The 17,547-nt window shown below is 38.3% G+C and overlaps 1 protein-coding gene across 4 annotated transcripts in view; it reads right to left on the bottom strand.

The window, feature by feature from the left end:
* Positions 1-6,341: 6,341 nt before the first annotated feature.
* Positions 6,342-17,547, bottom strand: part of SEPTIN10 (septin 10) — an 80,015-nt gene continuing 68,809 nt past the window's right edge. For 3 of the 4 annotated variants that reach the window (XM_059134264.1, XM_059134266.1, XM_059134267.1), the window contains 4 exons: positions 16,783-16,915; positions 9,721-9,908; positions 9,051-9,208; positions 7,876-7,960 (listed from right to left, as the gene is read on the bottom strand). In XM_059134264.1, the coding sequence (XP_058990247.1) occupies positions 9,091-9,208; positions 9,721-9,908; positions 16,783-16,915 (439 nt within the window). In that variant the 3' untranslated portion in view covers positions 7,876-7,960; positions 9,051-9,090. Of the gene's footprint in view, positions 7,961-9,050; positions 9,209-9,720; positions 9,909-16,782; positions 16,916-17,547 lie in introns of all 4 variants that reach the window. The other variant, XM_059134265.1, reaches the window with a different exon arrangement.

Here is a 17,547-nt window from a genome sequence, read left to right as displayed (position 1 = left end):
TCCTACATCGTTGGTGGGAATGCAAGCTGGTGCAGCCACTCTCGAAAACAGCATGCAGGTTCCTCAGAAAGTTGAAAATAGAGCTACCCTATAACCCAGCAATGGCACCACTGGGCATTTACCCTAAAGATACAAATGTAGGGATCCGAAGGGGCACGTGCTCCCAAATGTTTATAGCAGCAATGTCCACAATAGCCAAACTATGGAAAAAACCTAGATGTCCATCAACAGATGAATGGATAAAGAAAATGTGGTATATATATATACACACACACACACACAATGAAATACTATGCAGCCATCAAAAGAAATGAAATCTTGCCATTTGTGACAATGTGGATGGAACTAGAGGGTATTATGCTGAGTGAAATAAATCAGAGAAAGAAAATTATCATATGATCTCCCTGATATAAGGAAGTTGAGAGGCAAAGTGAGGGAGGTTGGGGGGTAGGGAAGGAATAAAATGAAACAAGATGGGATCAGGAGGAAGACAAACTGTAAGAGACTCTTAATCTCACAAAACAAATTTAGTATTGCCGGGTGGAGAGGGGGTAGGGAAAGGGTGGTTGAATTATGGACATTGGGGAAGGTATGTGCTATGGTTAGGGCTGTGACGTGTGTAAACCTGGTGATTCACAGACCTGTACTCTTGGGGCTAATAATACATTTTATGTTCATAAAAAATTAAAAATTAAAAAAAAAAAAAAAAAAAAAAAAAGCAAGCATTGGATTGCTAAGAGGGCACCAGACTCAGCAACTATGTTTAAGCCAATGCTACTGAATTGTCTAGGACCAAAAGTTTCTTGTTTTTGTTACCTGAATGAATCAGGCAATTTGGGTGAGGTGATAGTGGATATAATTCTGAGGCCTGCACTCATCCAGCACTGCCTGGGGTGGGGGTGCAGGGAGGGTGTTTTTCCCTAATTATGGGCTTCATTTAACGAGCTCATCTGGATCTCACACTAAGCGTAGACTTTGTCAGCAATAAAGGTGACATTTTGGCCTCCAGCTGTCAGTTTCACTTTTCAATTTCTTTCAGAACTCAAGCGAGGAAACTGGGGCCTATTTATTAGCCCCTGAAAAATTTTTAACTGGCCAGAAACACAGAAATAACACAGAGAATGGATGGCGCAGACCAAGGAACTCATGGTGAGGTTTTGTGGGACCAGGGGCATGGACCTCAGAATGTGACACTTCCCCTCCCTCCCTCCTTTCTTAACTTGTTAAAGTATTACAGAAAATGCTGTAAATGCATAGCCTGACAAATTTTCACAAAACAGTGGCACCCATGTAACCAACACCAAGATCAAGAAACTTACCAGGACCCCAGAATGCCCCTTCAGGCCTTTGGTTACCACTCCTCGCCAGGAATGACCATTATTCGGACTTCTAGCTATACAGATTTGACACAGGTAAGTGTCATGGCTTGGTGGCTGGGTATCCTGTGGGGTGTTTTCAGTTGTGCACTTGGCTTTGCACTTCTAGACTTGGCAGAACTCAAGGTTTAGGGCACCTGCTGCTTTGACCTTGTGGATGACAGCTACTTGTAGCTGAGAGGCAGGAATTTAAGCAAACTCCAGAAGTCTCAGTTGGGCCTCACTGCACTATAATCAAAGCACAGCTGAGTTCCTTCTGGAGGCTCCAGCAGAGAATCCGTTCCCTGCCTTTTCCAGCTTCTGGAGGCTCCTGTGTTCCTGGCTGTGACCCCTTCCTTCCTCATCAGAGCCAATGGTCCTTTCCTCTGACCCTTCCTCTGAATACAGCCAGAAAAGGCTCTCAGCTCTAAGGAACTAAATGATTACACTGGGCCCACTCTGACAATCCAGGCCCATCTCAAGGCTGTAGCGTCAGTTACATCTAAGGTCTTTTTTTGCCAGGGAAGTCTACAGATTCCCAGGATCAGGCATTAGAGTACAGACATCTTCAGTGGTCGGGGAGGGGGAGTGCTGCCCTACTTAGCACCGGGAGAGTAGTGAAAGAACACTCTCCTCCTTAAATGTCAATAGGATTCTTGGGTGAAGCTATCTCCACCTAAACTTTATGAGGATCTTAATTATGGGTTACCCGTTATTATGAGATTTTCTATTAATTTTTATCAGTAAGTTATTTTTTTAAAAGATTTTATTTGACACACAGAGAGAGGGAGATCACAGGTAGGCAGAGAGGCAGGCAGAGAGAGGGGGAAAACATGCTCCCCGCCCAGCAGAGCGCCCGATGTGGGGCTCGATCCCAGGATGCCGAGACCATGACCTGAGCTGAAGGCAGAGGCTTAACCCTTTGAGCCCCACAGTAAGTTATTTTTTTAATTGAATTTACCATTTCTTCTGTATTTTCAAATTTATTTATGACATTTTAAAGTCTAACAGGATATGTATAGTGCATTTTCTTATTTTATTCCCATTGTTTCTGCCTTTTTAACTTTTAAAGAAAAAATATCAGGCTTATTTGAGGTATATGAAAATTTTCCACCACTTCAAGTGGGTTGGTGTGATTCTGAAGTCAGCCTGCCCCCTCCCTCTCAGCAGGCCTGATAACCACAGCTCATTTCGGTCCCTGTAGTTTTGCTTTGACAAAAATGTTGTATAAATGGAGTCATACAGCCATTTGTGTCTGGCTTAGCATAATACTTTGGGATTTACTCACATGTCTACATTTATCAGTGTGCTCCTTTTCATTGTATAATGAACCATAACTTGTTTATTACATGCATCAGTTAATGGGCATTTGGGTTGTTACCAGTTAGGCAGATTATGGAAAAAGCTAAACGTTTCAGTATAGGCCTTTGTATGAGCAAATATTTTTGTTAATCTTGAATACATCTTTTAGGACTAGAATTGCTGGCTTGTAAAACATGGCAGGCAGACTCATGTATCCCTCGATCGCAATCTCTGGAACCTTTGAATGTTAGGTTACATGGCAAAGGGTAACTAAGGTTGCTAGCCAGCAGATATAGAGATGTTGCTAGTGGGCCCCATACAATCACCAGGGTCTCTGAAAGTTGAAAGAGGGAGGGAAGAGGTAAGGTCAGACTGAGGCCATGTGAGAAGGATTCAACTCACCACTGCTGACTTTGAAGATGGGGCCAAGTAATTGAGCCAAGTAATGTATGTAGGTAGCTTCTAGAAGCAGGAAAAGGTAGAGGATTCTCCCCCAGGGCTTCTAGAAGGCACACTGCCCTGGCCACACCTGGACTTTAATCATGTGAGACCCATGTCAGCCTTCTGGTCTCCAAAACTGTAATACTGTGTTTTTTTAAGCCACTAAATTTGTGGCAATTTGTTATGGCAGCTGTAGAAAACTAACACATATGGTGAGCAAATGGGAAACTGCTAGACTTCCTGAAATGGCTGAACCATTTTGCTTCCCACCAGCAATGTTCACCACTCCATGTTCACCATTTCACAACTTCTCCCCACTTTTATTGGTAATGTCAGGTTTATTGTTGTTCTCAGCTTTAGCCATGCTATGCCCCTTTCTTCTTGGTCATTTTTTCCATGGTTTTTAAATTTTAATAATCTTTTAAAAATGTAAGAACTTTTTTTCCCCCTATTTCATTAATTCCCATTTTCAACTTTATTATTTACTTTGGGTTTAGTTTATTATTTTTTTCCCAACTTCTTGAGATGAATGCATATACCACTGGTCTTCAGCCTTTTCCCCTAATACTAGCCTTATTTTGACTCTAAGAATGGCTTACCTGCTTCTCACAAGTTATGTGTAATATTTTCATTATCATTCAGCTCAAAACACATTTTTTAAAGATTTTATTTATTTAATTGACAGAGATCACAAGTAGGCAGAGAGACAGGAGGGGAGCAGCCTCCCTGCTGAGCAGAGGGCTTGATCCCAGAACCCGGAGATCATGACCTGGGCCAAAGGCAGAGGCTTTAACCCACTGAGCCACCCAGGTGCCCCTCAAAATATTTTTTTTTTTTTTAAAGATTTTATTTGTTTATTTGACAGACAGAGATCACAAGTAGACAGAGAGGCAGACAGAGAGAGAGGGAAGCAAGCTCCCTGCTGAGCAGAGAGCCCGATGCGGGACTCGATCCCAGGACCCTGGGATCATGACCTGAGCTGAAGGCAGCGGCCCAACCCACTGAGCCACCCAGGCACCCCTCAAAATATTTTTCTAATTTCCTTTTTGATTTATTCTCTGACCAATGGGTTACTTAGAAGTGCATTTCTTTGTTTCCAAACACGAGAATTTTTTATTGCTAATTTCTATCTTAATTATAATATGACCAGGAAACACAGTCCACATGATATAACTCCTTTAGAAGGTACTCAGGCTCACTTTGTAGTCAAATGTCCTAGTCAGTTCTCATTAATGCTCCTGGTGGGCCTGAAAGCAGTGTGTGTTCTGTGATTTGGGGTATACTGCTCTGTAATTGTCCACCAGGCCTATGCAGTTGAATGTTTTCTTCAAGGCTCCCATATCTGTACCAATAGTCTACTTAGTCTATCATATACAAAAGGTGTGTGAAAATCTCCTATCGAGTATAAATTTGCATACTTCTCCATGTATTCTCATCATTTTTGCTTTAAATATGCTAAGGCTGTTATGTACATACAAATTTGGAGTAGTTATATAGTCTCATATTTGAAAAGTCTATTTTGCTTTTGCCTTCAAGTTTTAATACATAGAAAATATCGCTACACATTAGCTTTTGGCTAGTCTGCATGATGTACCTTTTCCTATCTTTGGTCTGTGAGGACAGGAAGTTTCAGACTTCTCTTGTCAAATGTTTATAGCTGATTTTTAAAGACTTTCTAATCTAAAAAAAATTACAGCATGTAATCCATGTAATTATTTATTTGGGTTTAAATCTACCATATTAACTAAATGCTTTCTGGTTGTCATACTTGTTTTATTTCCTCTGTTTGCTTTTGGATCATCATTTATTGGATTACTTCTGGCTTGAAAGGCACGTACTTTACCATGTCTATGTGCACTCCAAGTCTCATGTTATGGGTTGACTGGGACTCTCAGTTAATACAAGAACCTTAGATTACTCAATTTATCACCCTCCCCCAATTTATATGACACTCTAGTCTTATATTTTAGTTCTCCCTGTATCTCCATCTCCACAAGACATTTTTTGGTATTCATTATTCATTTTGACTTATCCAATGGTAAATGGTTACCATTTCCATTAAAATGTATACCTATCAGCATCTGTATTTTTTTAAACACTACTTATTTATTCTATTGCACAATGTATAAGAAGTACTTGTCTGGACTGCAGTCTTTCTACTGAGTCAGCCAGCTTGGGCCAGTTCCAGCTCCTCCAGTACATCTTTCCTGTGAGCCCTGGAGGAGTATCTGACTGTGTGAGGACAACTCTTTCCATGGCTCCTGCTGCCCACAGGACTGGGTTTATATATAAACTCTTTCTTGATCTGTCCCCTACCTAATTCTACAATCTCATCCTTATTATGTTCCACATTTCCCCTACACTCTTCACTCAGTGATTTTCTAGAGTACCCAGATTTTATAAAAAACATGCTATTCTCCATTTGTGTCTTTGAAAAACTGCAAAAAGGAAAGATAATTTAACCAGTTCCAATTCTTCAAGGCCCAGTCACTTCCCTGGATGTTTTCTTGTGCTCTGCGGGTGGAGGCTCAGGCCTTCTGAGAGTATTCCATGCATAAATCTGATCTCTTGTTACTGAGAGCAGACTGATTCTGGTTGCTCCATGAGGGCAGGACTAGCCTTAACCACATGTATCCCCATTTCATAGCCCAATAAGAAAATGAGGCCTAAATGGAATTCATCTTCCAAAAGGAGATTATACTCCCCATAATGCAACTGTTTCCCTTTGTGTTGTTCTGAAGCTGAAATCATAGTCTATGTGAAAGTGCTTTAAAAATCGGGTAAGTATGTAAAGATTAATGGCTGGTAGTGAGTGTTAACTATTTCACATACTCTATGGAAAAAACATTTATACAAAACATGTCTAGCTTTATTTTGTCCCCAGGAAATTTGTTAGTTTAAGTATCAGTGGATCATAACTTACCTTGTAACCTGGTGCTTGAATAGTGAAAAATAAATCAGCTTTGTAAGGAGAAACATTACAAATTTTAAGTTGTAATTATACAAATTGCTATAAAAATTTTGTTCTTTGAAGGATAACTCTTTTAAACTAAAATCTTACCTGGAATCCCAAATACATAAAATCACATTGTGATTGAAGAACATGTGGTGAGTCTTTCTCACAGCAGAGTCACTAGAAGCACAAGATGATCACCCCTCTAAGTTCAGAGTTTTGGGCAGGTTTCCATAATCTCTTCAACTACAGAACTGAATAACTTTGTTTTAGCATGCCAACAACCAATCTGGCATTTAAAAGTAACTTTATTAAAGCTGAGGATAGCTGTTTAATACAGTTTGATATAATAAATCTACAGATAATCACTACTCACATCACATAATTCAGTTTCTGGGATGATACTCTCCTCTGCTAACACTCAGCGCTGTGGCAGTGGTTGGGCTCTGTATGATAGGCTACCTGCCCTCATGGACTCATGGGCTCTTGTGCTCCCACATTCCAGAACTTGGGGATTACTGATCAAGAGAAGAAAGTTCAGAGCTTTTTCTGTGATACTTATAACTTACTTTACTAAAGTTTTAAAAGGCTAAGAGACATTTGTAGAATTTACATTTGTGAATGTAAAACTGGAATTTAAGGTGTTTGTCCAGATAAATTGTGAATGAAATGAAATGAAAGGTTTCATTCACAACTTTTACAACTTCATGAAAAAACACACTGCTCAGAATCCAACACTGGCTAAGTAAAACATTTTGATTTCTGAACAATACTGGTAATATATACCTCTGTCTTAAAATAATTCAAGAACATGATTAAATGAAAGAATTTTGATAATGTTTAAGATGACAGTTTGCAAAAAGAAAAGATAAAGTAATTTAACCACATTTTAGTAAATATGTAGATACATATTTTATTTATCAAGAGTAAATGTCAATTTTATTTAGGATATTCAAGTAAAAAAATGAAAAATTATATACCAGTGACTGTTAAGAAAAAGTTAAAAGACATTAAATTGTCCTAAGAATACTACAAAGGCACTGAATCCAAATATCCCTTTATATATGAATTACCTAAGTTTTCATATCTTTAATATTCAGTTGCTCACAATTATGGTCTTAAAAAATATTTGTAATAAGATGATTCTACCTTATGATTTTTCCCCTGGAAGACAGAGTTTTAAACAATAAGTATGTAAAACATTCTAATGAAATAGAGTGGCAATACCTACCTCAGGTTCAAAGGTACTCATCACTAGAAAAGGGATTTATACCTACATGTTTTTACCTTAAAACACAACTTGTTTCATCACAAAACATCAACGATAGTAAGGCACACTGAAGCATGGAAGGCCATGTTACATAATCTGATACAAATCTTAGGATCATGTTACCAACTGGATAATGATATCAAAAATTAAGAAGTTCTATAAAACTATCAAGAGGTTAGAGCTTCAGGTGGGTAATATGTTTTAAAACACATTTCCCAAAATTTACCTTTTTTATGTACAAAAAAAGGAGTTCATCTTAGAAATATAAATGCAATCAGATAACCATATAATGAATGACTTCTGTGTTTTCAGGGGCACTGACACTTTGTGGTACAATGCATGTAAGTGACAATAAATGGGTAACAGGAGAAATGATTTAGATTCCTCACAAACCAGCAACTTGAAAACTTCTAACAGCGAATATAAAAGTGATATCATACACTGTGGTTTATGCATTAACCTTATACTTAAGAATGTCTTCCATAAATGGCAATAACTATAGCCATTTGCCAGATATAGAATAACTGATACAGCAAATAAAAACAGCAAGAAAATCAAAGCATACTTCTAACATTTTAATAACTTTTGCTTGTGATGACCTTCTGTGATCTGGAACCTTTGTTTTACATAAAATTGGAGCTGGAAAGAGAAGAAAAAACCTTTTGATTGGTACAACAAAAAAACCATATAGGAAATAAAAATTACTAGAATCATTAGTTTTACAAAGCTTTTACAGAAAGAGCAAACATACATCTAATATACTACAGGATACCTTTGGAAAAGAAAAAATTAAAAAACACCAAACTGTATTTTGTTAAATATGAATTCTTTTGAGCGCTCAAAAAAATTGTGGGCTTGGCCCTGACTTTATAAACAAGAGCACATGCTAATAATGGTCTTTAAGTGGAGCAGGGCAACAATTTTTACAAAGCAAATGTAAACTGTCTTTCATATATGAAATAAACTTGGGAAATCCAATCTTAATAACACTGGATTAGATTAAGGTGAAAGGATAAGAACAGGTAAAAGGTCTTAGCTTTATATTTCAAAGCATATCTTAAAGCCATAATAAATTATAGTTTATCTTTTGAAATTCAATGATTATGGCTATTCAAAGTCATACTATTTCTTTTGACAAGTAACTGTATGCCCACTACTACAGCAGGCTCTGTTTATTATTATTATTATTACTACAGGCTCTGGGGATGGATGCATCAATGAACAAAACAAAGATCCATGCCCATGTAGAACTTATATTGCAAGATTAGATGTGAGAATTCATTCCTTCTCTTTTCCCCACAAACCATAAAACCCACAGGTCAGTTAATCCTACCAAAACTCTGTGGATTCACTTTTCCGTAGTTCAAAAATAGAAAGCTGCCATGGGCCAACATTAAGCTCTCCTAATTATTTTGAACTTAAATTACAATATTCTGAAAATGCTGGGTTTGAAATAAGATATGATGACAAAATTAAACCATAAATATTGCTCTGTGAGGAACAGAAGGAAAGCTGGATGCTGCCAAAACAGAGGTAGCTAGAGTAAATTAAGGCAAAGAGTCACCAAGAAGCAGTCTCAAAAGAACCAGTCAATGCTGAATTTCAAGAACAGTCAAACAGGCAAAATGACAAGGATACTTTAAGTGGGAGAAATAAAGGACATAAAGTATAGAAAAGGGAAAAAAAACTTATTTTCTAAAATTTTGGTAACTTTGATTTTAACACATACCCCAAACCTATAAGCCTTGAGATTATCATCCAAATGCTACTCATGGCCGCCCCATTGTACGGGGACCCTCTCTACCTTCCTCTGCATCTTTACGTCCACCATTGGTTTCACAAGCTCTGACATCAAAGCACAGGAGTTCGAATCGATAGCCTGGTTCCCTTATTAAAATAAAAATTCTCACAAAATCATCATCAGTAGAATTTGTTAAAAAAAATAAACTAAATTCTTCTTATCAAGTATTATTTTACTTCTATGATTCCCCCAAAAGTTATATAGCTTCCATTTACACATGAAATTTAACATAACAGTAGTTCAGCAGTTATTAGATGTGTGCTAGAAACACAGCCTAGACAATGAAATAAGGGCAGATATTTTTCCCCTCAGGTAAACTGAGCCTTCTTATATTCTGATATTTGGTTCATTCATTCTTATGCTAATTTTGGCAAATATTTACTGAGCATCTCATATGTGCCAGATGCTCTTCTAGATGCTAGGGAAATAGTGAACAAGAGGAACAGGTCTCTGCTCTCAAGGAGCTGATATTTTAGTTGCCAGAGGCTGACAATAAATAAGGAAATGGACTGTAATAAGCGTAAGATCAAATAGGGAATGAAACAGAAAGTAATGGGGGAGAGGACCTCCAGAGTGGAGGGATTTGGAGATAGCTTACTTCTTACGGTCCTTGTCCTTCTTCAGGTTGCTGCCTGATGCCAGGTAGGACTGGTTCTGGTATATCTCCGACGTAGCTTTCTTTTTTGAGAAAGCTATTATTTCTTCTTCCAAGAATCTTCTTTTCTCTTCAAGCTTCATTCTCTCTTCTTGATGAACTCTTTTAAGGTGCTCAAATTTGGCCTGTAGCTGTGAAACAAAGGTGCAATTCCCATCAATGACACAGTGTGGCAGCACGCACACAAGAGTGTTCTCCAGCTAAGCAACAATTGCTAACACTAACCTACACAGTAATCTACAAATTTTTCTGATGTCTCAAAAGTTCATGCTTTAAGTAAAAATGTACATATGAGACTGCCTCGGTCAAAAATGAACTACTGGGACTTCATTAAGATCAAAAGCTTTTGCACAGCAAAGGAAACAGTCAACAAAACCAAAGTCAACGGACAGAATGGGAGAAGATATTCCCAAAGGACATAACAGATAAGGGCTAGTATCAAAAATCTGTAAAGAACTTACCAAACTCAACACCCAAAGAACAAATAATCCAATTAAGAAATAGGCAGAAAATTGCACTACTGGGTATTTACCCCAAATATACAGATGTAGTGAAAAGAAGAGCCATCTGTACCCCAATATTCATAGCAGCAATGGCCACAGTTGCCAAACTGTGGAAAGAGCCAAGATGCCCTTCAACAGATGAATAGATAAAGAAATATGGTCCATATATAGAATGGAGTATTATGTCTCCATCAAAAAGGATGAATACCCAACTTTTGTATCAACATGGATAAAACTGGAGGAGATTATGCTGAGCATAATAAGCCAAGCAGAGAGAGTCAAATATCATATGGTTTCATTTACTTGTGGAACATTAAGAAACAACATGCAGGACAGTAGGAGACGGAAAGGAAAAGTGAAGGGGGGGTAAATCACAGGAGGGATGAACCATGAGAGACCGTGGACTCTGAGAAACTGAGGGTTTGGGAGGGGGGAGAGGTGTGGGGTTGGGTGAGCCTGGTGGTGGGTATTAAGGAGGGCACATATTGCATGGAGCACTGGATGGTGAATCTTGGAAAGCTGATAAAAATAATAAAATTGTAATATTAAAAGACAAAAAAAGAAGACACGAACAGACACACAAATAAGTGCTCCATATCACTTGGCATCAGGGAAAAACAAAACCACAATGAGATACCACCTCACACCAGTCAGAATGGCTAAAATTAACAAGTCAGGAAATGCAGATGTTGGCAAGGATGAGGAGAAAGGGGAACCCTCCTACACTGTTGGCGGGAATGCAAGCTGGTGCAGCCACTCTGGAAAACAGCATGCAGGTTCCTCAAAAAGTTGAAAATAGAGCTACCCTACGGTCCAGCATGCACAATACTGGGTATTTACCCTAAAGATACAAATGCAGTGATCCGAAAGGGCATGTACACCCTAATGTTTATAGCAGCAATGTCCACAATAGCCAAATTATGGAAAGAACCTAGATGAATGGATAAAGATGGTTTTGGATATCTTTATATCCAAATGGTTTTGTGGTATAAATACATAATGGAATACTATGCAGCCATCAAAAGAAATGAAATCTTGCCATTTGCAATGACGTGGATGGAACTAGAGGGTATTATGCTGAGCGAAATAAGTTAATTGAAGAAAGACAAATATATGATCTCTCTGATATGAGGAATTTGAGAGGCAGGGCAGGGGGTTGTGGAGGGTAGGGAAGGAAAAAAATGAAACAAGATGGGATTAGGAGGGAGACAAACCATAAAAGACTCTTAATCTCATAAAACAAACTTAGGGTTGCTGGGGGGTAGGGGATAGAGAGAGGGTGGCTGGGTTATGGACACTGGGGAGGGTATGTGCCATAGTGAGCATTGTGAAGTGTGTAAGCCTGATGACTCACAGACCTGTACCCCTGGGGCAAATGATACATTATATGTTAATTAAAAAATGAAAGAAACTGCCTTGGTAGCTTTTTTATTTTTTTAAAGATTTTACTTATGTGACAGAGAGAGTGAGAGAGCACAAGCAAGGGGAGTAGCAAAGAAAGGTGGAGAAGATTGATCCCAGGACCCTGGGATCATGACCTGAGCTGAAGGTAGACTGCCTAACTGACTGAGCCACCCAGGCGCCCCAGTAACTATAATTATAAATGCGTTCCCATCCAAAAAATGCATGAACAGAAAAATAAATAAAAATCCCCAAACCTGCTTTTAAAACATTTGACCTTTTCTTAGAGTTTTTATTTTCTTGCTCTGTATTTTCCCCCCTCTGCAAATAAACTTTCTAAAATCCATGTTCAGGGATGCCTGGGTGGCTCAGTTGGTTAAGCGGCTGCCTTCGGCTCAGGTCATGATCCCAGTGTCCTGGGATGGAGTCCCACATCGGGCTCCTTGCTTGACGGGGAGCCTGCTTCTCCCTCTGCCTCTGCCTGCCACTCTGTCTGCCTGTGCTTGCTCTCGCTTCTCTCTCTATGACAAATAAATAAAAAAAAAAAATTTAAAAAAAAAATCTTTAAAAAAAAAAAAAAAGAAAGTAAAATCCATGTTCAATGAAAGGGACACAAATCACAAAATCAAGTTATCAAAAAAACACCTTATTTTCCAAATAAAGTTACCAAGTGTAGTGAAACGGTAAAAAGTTACATTGGTAAACCTATCTGAAAAGTGTCAATTATCAATTTAAATCAAGATCCTTAAAAATCTATTACATTTTTATACAGCCATTAACCTTCTTGAAATCTAAAGTAAATCAAGAAATCCTAAATTTGGGGCGCCTGGGTGACTTAGTGGGTTAAAGCCTCTGCCTTCAGTTCAGGTCATGATCCCAGGGTCCTGGAATCGAGGCCCACATCGGGCTCTCTGCTTGGCAGGGAGCCTGCTTCTCGCCCTCTCTCTGCTTCCCTCTCTGCCTGCTTGTGATCTCTGTCAAATAAACAAATAAAATCTTTAAAAAAAAAAAATCCTGAACTGAATGGGTTTTTTCATAAAAATACTCACTGTAGTAGAATTTACACCATAATGTGAAAAAATAGCCTGTGTCTAATGAAGTAAAAAAAAATAAATTTATGCTAAGTACACTCAATGCAGTTATTAAAGTGAGTCCATAAAAGGTTTTAACTTTACAAGGTGAAATTTCCCTAGGGACTTGAGCAGATTCCACCTGAATCAGCTGTGTGCCTTGCCTGCCAAGAACACAAATACAACATCTAGAATCTAGATCAAAGAAGGCAACTTTTAAAATTTTCTAATCTAAAAGAAACAAAAAAAAATTCTCTAATCTAGTTATACTAAGTATTTTCAGTTCTGGGAAGCATTCATATAAAAAAGTAGAACTTGGAGCACCTGGGTGGCTCAGGCAGTTAAGCATCCGACTTCAGGTCAGGTCACGATCCTGGGATCCTCTGATCAGACCTCACCTCAGGTGAGGCGATCAGTGGGGAGTCTGCGTCTCCCTCTGCCCCTACCCTGCCCATAGGCACATGGGCACTCCCTCTCTCTCTCTCAAATAAATAAAAAAAAATCTTTTTAAAAAATGTAGGACCTGGTTTCTAGAAAAGATGGCCCACTGAAGAAATGTTTTGCTAAAAATCAGAGGTTGAAGAAGATAGAAACTGAAGAGCTGAACTCCATCCTAATAAAAATTAACCGTTCCAAATCTGGAAGAAGTCATGCTGTACACCAGTACAGCCTGGCAGGAGATGTATTTAAATGGACAGAGAAAAGAACTGAAACAGATTCAGTAAGACTCTCCTACCCTAAGATTCTTTTATTGCCTTCTTAAGGATGGCATTTCAGAGAAGCATCTGTTCCTTAGTATCTACTTATTTATATAGTTCCTGCTTTTGCAAAAAGCTACGTTAAGTGTGTGTGTGTGTGTTTAAAGGGTGGGGTATATCTGGTTGTCATTCAAATCAGTGGTATAAATAAGAGAGTCACAATTGAGTATGTGTGCATTTCCTATAAATGCGGGAGAGCAGCTAAGTAAACCCAGGAAAAGAGGATATAGGAGTGGATTTATATAAATTAATAAAGAATCTCTGATTACTTAAATGGAGGCTGCATACTCTATATGCATAGTTAAATCTTGAAAGGTTATAGGGTACTTCATATTTCATTCATAAGTTTGACTAAAAATTGCAGAAATACTATAAAGAGAAAAATGTTTTAAAAAGGGAGGTGGGGAAAGGGGGCCTGGCTCAGTGGGTTAAAGCCTCTGCCTTCGGCTCAGGTCCTGAGATCGAGCTCCGAATCAGGCTCTCTGCTCCTCGAAGAGCCTGCTTCTTCCTCTCTCTGCCTGCCTCTCTGCCTACTTGTGATCTCAGTATGTCAAATAAATAAATAAAATCATAACCCAAAAAAGGGGGGAGTGAGGAAGGGGGCGCCTGGGCTGCTCAGATGGTTAAGCATCTGCCTTTGGCTCAGGTCATGATCACCAGGTCCTGGGATTGAGCCCTGCATCAGGTTCCCAGCTCATGTGGGAGTCTACTTCTCCTTCTTTGCTTCTCTCTCTCCCTGTCTCTCCCCCTCCTTGTGCTCTCTCTCTCTCAAATGAATTTAAAAAATCATTAAAAATAAAATATTTTAAAAAAATAAATAAGGGGCTCCTGGGTGGCTCAGTGGGTTAAACCGCTGCCTTCGGCTCAGGTCATGATCTCAGGGTCCTGGGATCGAGTCCCACATCGGGCTCTCTGCTCAGCAGGGAGCCTGCTTCCTTCTCTCTCTCTGCCTGCCTCTCTGCCTACTTGTGATCTCTGTCTGTCAAATAAATAAATAAAATCTTTAAAAAAAAAAAAAAACTTAAAATAAATAAATAAATAAATAAATAAAAGGGGAGGAGGGGGAGGTGTAACTACTATTCACATCAGGAGTTCACAATTTTTTATTGCAACAATCTATACCATATACAAGACTCACTCATGGTTCACAACTTTCACAACATTAAGGATTTAATTCAAATATATTTTCAAATACTCAGAAGTAGTGTTTAGGAAAGATAAAGCAGTGTACCATACTGGTGATATTGTCTTAAGGGCATTGGTGAGAAGTTAGCAACAGCACAGAGGTCTTCTGTTTTTCTGAACTTGACTCTTAAGTATTTAATGATACTGACTTTAGAATTAAAAAACTGGTCATGAAGTACCTTGTAATATTAATAAAAGAGGCCTGGAATCTACTGCCACTAATGCTATATAATTAAAAGTTTAAAACTCTCGTGAGAACTTTGGTTGTTGATGCCTTAGGTTTACATTAACTTCATTTTTTACACTTCACAAAAAAGCACTTGAACCATAAAAATAAAAGTCTACAAAGGATCTGCTGACAAATAGTCTTTCTCTTTTCCTTTGAACAATTTTGCTACCCTGAATTTTTAATTTCCTTTTAAATAAAATATTCTTATGTGGGATTTTAAAAATTAAAAACTCAACTAAAAACCACTTATACATCTTTTCTCCTCACTGGAGAAACTAAAAATCATGATACATGAGCGAGAAACTCTTAAATAAAAAGAGTTTTACTCTACTACCATCTTAAGGATGAATCTACAGGGGCGCCTGGGTGGCTCAGTGGGTTAAAGCCTCTGCCTTTGGCTTGGGTCATGGTCCCAGGGTCCTGGGATCAAGCCCCGCATTGGGCTCTCTGCTCAGCAGGGAGCCTGCTTCCCCCTTTCTCTCTGCCTGCCTCCCTGCCTCTCTCTATCAAATAAATAAATAATCTTAAAAAAAAAAAGATGAATGTACTAATAGAAAAAAATATCAGCATCCTTATTTCCTACTCATCACCACTCTTTCCTCAATATTTGTATTTAAAAATAACTCGGGGCTCCTGGGTGGCTCAGTGGGTTAAAGCCTCTGCTATCAGTTTGGGTCATGATCCCAGGGTCCTGGAATTGAGCTCTCTGTTCAAGGGGGAGCCTGCTTCCTCCTCTCTCTCTCTCAGCCTGCCTCACTACCTACTTGTGATCTCTGTCAAATGAATAAATAAAATCTTAAATAAATAAATAAATAAATAAATAAAACTCAAAACTAGGGGACTATTCTCCAATATAAGAGACTAAACAAAGGTAATACCCAAATGTGACATGAGACCTACAACCGAATTCCAGTTCAAACACAAAGTAAAAAAAATCACCAAAAAACCCCCAAAACAAAACAAAACGAAACAAAATAACAACAAAAGGCCATCTCTGAACAATTAGGGAAGTGTGAATACCTACTGGAGATCAGGTGATATTATGGCACTCCTATTAATTTTCTTAGGTGTAAAACTCGTACAATGGTTATGGAGGAAAACATGCCTGAGCTTCAGAGATGCAAACTGAAGGGTCTTGGGATAAAGTGTCATGATGTCTACAACTAGCTTTCAGATGACCAGGAAAAAACATCCTCCCCTCAGATGCATAAACACACATATATAAAATACAGATGGCAAATTCCCTTTTGAGCTTATCCTTTTTGACCGTCATCTTGAATATGGCCATTTCACTTAAAAGTAGCCACTGTGGTTAGGTCCACAGAAAAGAGTTTAACCCAAATATAAAATTATTGCTTGAAGAACTAGAAGCACACAGAATTATGGAAATTAACCGTGATGTTTATGTGTATGCAAGCGCACATGTGTACCAAGATTATCCAAAGGTCATACAACTACCTGACTCATCTAGAAAGCCTGACTTCAAACTCAAAGAACTACTTAACTGCTTTCATAGTTACCTATTTCATAGCAAGTATCAACTCCAACAACTCTCAATAACTCCCAAGAAAGGCTTTATCAAGCCACAGCTAAAACATTTCTGGTTCAAACTTAAAGCATTTAAAACCCTTATTAGTAACCTAGGCCAATGTAAAAGTCCTTGGTGAACCACTTCTTATGGAAGACTACGCAAAAAGGCCAAAATTGAAGTCTGTACTCAAAGACTATGGGTTACAATAACTACTTTTTAATGAACAACAAGTAATCTCCAAAAGCATCTCAGCTAAATTCTTGAGCTAAATCTCCCCAGTAGGATACTTAAAAAACAAATGTAGATCACATCAAACCAGCATACTTGCCTCTCTTTCAGCTTCTTTCAGTATGGCTTCTTTCTCCTTTACTCGCTGCACAAACATCTGCTTCATTTCTTCTTCCTTCCTCTGACGTTCTCCATAAAATTCATGTCTTTTAGCTTCATAGGTTTCTTGAAGACTAAAAAGTTATTTGTGGTACTCTCATGTTAAAAAATGATGTAGGAAACTTCCAAACACTCACACTTCTCCGGTTAAGCCTTATACTATAATAACAATTACCAATACCCTCTTATACAGAGTAACCTGAAACATGACATTTCCTATAGCATGAAACATAAAAAGCCACAGATGCCACAGCTACAGAATACCAGGTTTCTGAAATCTCTGATTTATCAAGTCCTTTTCAAGAAGTATTCTGGTATTACCCCAAATGAATTCCTCTTTCAGTCTTAATTAGCATCACTGTCTTTGGAAACCCTGAAGTCTTAAAGTCATCCTTGACTCTTCCCTTACCTTATCTCTGTATCTGATCACCAAGGTCTGAGAGTTCAGTCTGTGACCTTGACATCATTTTAATCCCATCTTCTGATTTCAACAGATATTGTTACAGCCCAACTCAAACTTGGTGATTTTTTTGCCTTCACTATTATAAATTAATATCCTAACTGACCTCTGGGCTTTTAGTTCCCCTTTCTTTCATTTTCTTACTTCTTGCCACTCCTAGATTTTCCAGAAAAACCGCACAGACCTCTTATCTTTTTTTCCACAGCATTAGTTATCTACAGAATATGGTACCACCTCTTTTGAATA

Source organism: Mustela lutreola, chromosome 9 (genome assembly GCF_030435805.1).
Source record: "Mustela lutreola isolate mMusLut2 chromosome 9, mMusLut2.pri, whole genome shotgun sequence".
Taxonomy (NCBI): domain Eukaryota; kingdom Metazoa; phylum Chordata; class Mammalia; order Carnivora; family Mustelidae; genus Mustela; species Mustela lutreola.
The sequence above is the reverse complement of the archived record's forward strand: the minus strand, read 5'-3'. Positions and strand labels throughout refer to the sequence as shown.